This window comes from Nematolebias whitei, chromosome 7 (genome assembly GCF_014905685.2).
Source record: "Nematolebias whitei isolate Nwh7 chromosome 7, NemWhi1, whole genome shotgun sequence".
Classification (NCBI taxonomy): Eukaryota; Metazoa; Chordata; class Actinopteri; order Cyprinodontiformes; family Rivulidae; genus Nematolebias; species Nematolebias whitei.
Genome location: NC_056504.1, coordinates 48,597,344 through 48,601,285, shown reverse-complemented (window position 1 = coordinate 48,601,285; position 3,942 = coordinate 48,597,344). Strand labels below are relative to the sequence as shown.

Sequence of the window (3,942 nt, the reverse complement as noted above, 5' to 3'; positions counted from 1 at the left end):
GAATTTTCATATTTGCTAATTTCAGCATTTTTTAAGCTAATTTTCTCATTTTTTAGCTAATTTCAGTTTTATAAAACTAATTTCTGCTGTTTTTTTCAACTGTTTTTCAGCAAGTTCTTCTGCAATAAGCATTCACACTGCATTTTCACATGAAATACAATTTCTCTAGTTTATTTTATTTCTCTTTTTTCAGTGAATATTTTTATTATCTATTATAAATCAAATCCCGTCGAATCAAATCATCTTGTGAGATTATCGATCAAATGCTGTTTTTAATCTCGCGCCAACAAAGTCTCGCGATAACTTTCCGTCCCTGTGGATACCGTTCCGACCCGCTTTAGCATCGAGCGAACCAGAACAAGTTCTGTCGACCGGACACAGTCTGCAGGTTTTATCCCACCGACACGCCGTGGATTAAGGTGAGACCGAACTTTGTCTCCGAAACAGTTTCCGTTTATCCGCTCAGCCTCAAATGACCCTTCGAGAGCGGAGAGACCCGCTAACTATTAGCATAGGTGCTAGCTGTTAGCCGCTAGCTGTTAGCATAGGTGCTAGCTGTTAGCCGCTAGCCATTAGCATTGGTGCTAGCCATTAGCATTGGTGCTAGCCATTAGCCGCCTCTGCGGAACCCTGGGTTTGATCCGTCTGAAGACGCTCACATTCGGGATACATCGTCAGTCAATCAGTCAGTCGGCAGCCTGATTTTAGCTAGCTGGTCTGGATCTCCGAGTTTAGATCTGGATTCGGAAAGCAAAAGTCCTCTTCAGGCCCACCTTCAGACCCGATAATGTTTACTGTTAAACGAATGTCGGATTTTAATTCACGTTAATTTATTAAGACTTAAAGTGGTTCCTGTGAAAGCTGAACGTATCAGACCGGAGCAGAAGCAGGGATTTCAGTCCTGCTTGTTTCCACTTTCAGACAGAAAAACAGGTTTTACAAACTGTTTTGCAAAGTCTGTCCCTGGAAAGTCCAGTCCAGATCTAACGGGTCTAACTGGATTTTAATCTGGACTTGGTCTAAGGAGAGAGACTTTGGATTCCAAAAAACAGAGAAATTACCTGTGTGTGTGTGTATGTGTGTGTGTGCAGCACGGTGATGGCGGACGACCTGGACATTGAGGCGATGCTGGAGGCTCCATACAGGAAGGTAAGAGTTTCTCATGTGGTCTAATTCAACCAGAACCAGAGCAGTTCAAAGGGTTCACAACTGTGTACCCTTTCCTTCAGTCCCCCTTCGAAGGGTTAGAGTGGAACATCCACCCTCTGACCTTTGATCCCACCCTCAGAACAACCTGTAGTTAAAAAATATCGCCGCAGCAGCAGGGCTCCGGCGGTGGATGACATTCATCCTGATTTCCTTAAGGCTCTGGATGTTGTGGGTCTTTCGTCATTGACACGTCTTTGCAACATTGCTAGGACATCGGGGCAGTGCCACTGGATTTGCAGACTGGGGCTGCTGTTTTCTGTGGCTGAGTGGTTAGAGCAGTGGTTGAACCCCAAACTCCCTAATGGGAAAGTTAGGGGTTCGATTCCACCAGTGGTCACATGTTGAAGTGTCCATGGGCAAGACACTGAACCCCTCATTGCCTCAGATGTGTGTCCCATCGGTGTATGAATGTAAACATCTAAAGCTCTGATTAGTCTACAGATTCAGATGAGGTTTATAGAGGTGTAGTAGAGTGCTGTATGAATGTGTGTGTGGAGGTAAATGAGGAGGGCACAGATTGTGTTGTAAAGAGCTTTGAGTATCTTTATTACATTTACCGTTCAGAAAGGCGGACCGGAGTGTGTGCTCCAGTTACAGGGGCATCACTCTCCTTAGCCTCCCTGGTAAGGTCTATTCAGGGGTACTGGAGAAGTGAGTTCAATCGTTGGTCGAACCTCAGATCCAGGAGGAACATTGCAGGTTCCATCCTGGCTGTGGAACACTGGACCAGCTCTTTACCCTCACTAGGGTCCTCAAGGAGTCATGAGAGTTTGCCCATCCAGTCTACATGTGTTTTGTGGATTTGGAGAAGATTTTCAACCAAGTTCCTCGAGGTACACTGTGGGGGGTGCTCAGGGAGTATGGGATTGGGGGTCCGTTGCTACGGGCTGTTCAGTCCTTATACAAGGGGTGTGAGAGTTTGGTTTGTGTTGCCGGTAGTAAGTCGGACCCCTTCAGGGTGGGAGTTGGACTCTGCCAGGGCTGCCCGTTGTCACCGATTCTGTTCATAACTTTTATGGACAGAATTTCTCGGTGCAGCCAGGGGGTGGAGAGAGTCCGGTTCGGTGGCCTCAGGATTCCTTCTCTCTGCTCTTTGCAGATGGTCCTGTTGGCGTCATCGTGCCGTGATCTTCAGCTCTCACTGGAGCAGTTCACAGCCGAGTGTGAAGCGGCTTGGATGAGAATTGGCACCTCCAAATCTGAGGCCATGGTCCTCAGACTGTCCTCTTTTAGTTGGGGATGAGGAGGAACACTTGAGGAGGTTCTGCCTCAAGTGGAGGCAGAACCTCAGGAATCAAGTGTAGTTCAAGTATCTCGAGGTTTTGTTCATGAGTGAGAGAAGGATGGAGCGTGAGATTAACAGATGGATTGGTGCAACGTCTGCAGTTTTGTGGACTGTGTGCCTGTCCGTTGTGGTGAAGAGGGAACTGAGCTGTAAGAAGCAGCTCTCTGTTTACCGGTTTGTCTAAATATATTTCCTACCCTCACCTATTGCCACAAACTCTGGGTAGTGACTGAAAGAACTGGAGGTCTAAAGAGTTTTCTCTGCAGGGTGGCTGGACTCTCCCTTAGAGATGGAGTAAGAAGTTCAGTTTTCCAGGAGAGACTCAGAGTAGAATCTCTGCTCCTCCACATCCAGAGGAACTAGCTGATGAGGTTCAGACATTTGGTAAGGAAGACCTCTGGACGCCTCCATAGGGAGGTTTTCTGGACATGTCCAACTGGGAGGAGACCTCAGGGAAGATCCAGGGCACGCTGGAGAATCTATGTCTCAGATGGTCTGGGAACACCTTGGAATCCTCCCAGAAGAGCTGGAAGAGATGGCTGCTCAAGCTGCTGCCCCTGAGACCTGAGTTCAGAACCATATGAGGGATGGATGGATGGTTAAAAAATGAAAAAACACTCACCATTCAATGGCACGATTTAAACAGAACAGGGAGGCGAAATCACAGTGTTTAGCCTCCAGACAGTTCCGTTAGAGCGATGATATACTGTTCTTTGTTGTCTGACCCTAACCCCCACTACCCCTGTCCACACACACTTTACCACACTTTCAAATATGTTTTTGTTTCTTCAAGTTGTTCTTTGTTGACCCAACAGGAAGTTGCCAAAAATCAGAGCCCTGACAGCCAGGCTGACAGCAAGAGGTAATATTTGTCCACCTGTCTTTCCACCTTTTGTTTTTGTCATCTGTTGGAAGGAGTGTACTTTGTTTTGAGTGGCTAACTTACGTCTTATAGGAAGAGACGAAGCCGCAGTCACAGCCAAGGAAGGAAACGCAGTCGCAGCAAGGACAGGATGCATAGCCGCAGTCAAGACAGGAAGCGCAGTCGAGACAGGAAGCGCAGTCGCAGCCGGGACAGGAAGTACAGTCCTAGTCGCAGCGGCAGTAGAGAAACACACAGAAGTAAAAGCCGAGAACCCTGGCGTACACTCGGCTGGGAGCAGGGAGGCCGCTACAGAGACCACCAGACTGAGTGAGTTAATTTCCTGTTTTGCAGGCTGTGAGGGAGTTCACTTCCTGTTTACAGGCTGTGAGGAAGTTCACTTCCTGTTTACCGGCTGTGAAGGAGTTCACTTCCTGTTTACAGGCTGTGTGGGAGTTCACTTCCTGTTTACAGACTGTGAGAGAGTTCACTTCCTGTTTACAGGCTGTGAGAGAGTTCACGTCCTGTTTACAGGCTGTGAGGGAGTACACTTCCTGTTTACAGGCTGTGAGGGAGTACGCTTCCT

The 3,942-nt window shown here is 47.7% G+C and overlaps 1 protein-coding gene across 1 annotated transcript in view; it reads left to right on the top strand.

Moving 5' to 3' along the window:
• The first annotated feature begins 312 nt into the window (after positions 1–312).
• Positions 313–3,942, top strand: part of LOC119412679 (RNA-binding protein 39) — an 8,661-nt gene continuing 5,031 nt past the window's right edge. The window contains exons 1-4 of the mRNA XM_037679716.1: positions 313–419; positions 1,092–1,149; positions 3,310–3,356; positions 3,450–3,686. Of these exons, the coding sequence (XP_037535644.1) occupies positions 1,099–1,149; positions 3,310–3,356; positions 3,450–3,686 (335 nt within the window). The 5' untranslated portion in view covers positions 313–419; positions 1,092–1,098. The remainder of the gene's footprint in view (positions 420–1,091; positions 1,150–3,309; positions 3,357–3,449; positions 3,687–3,942) is intronic.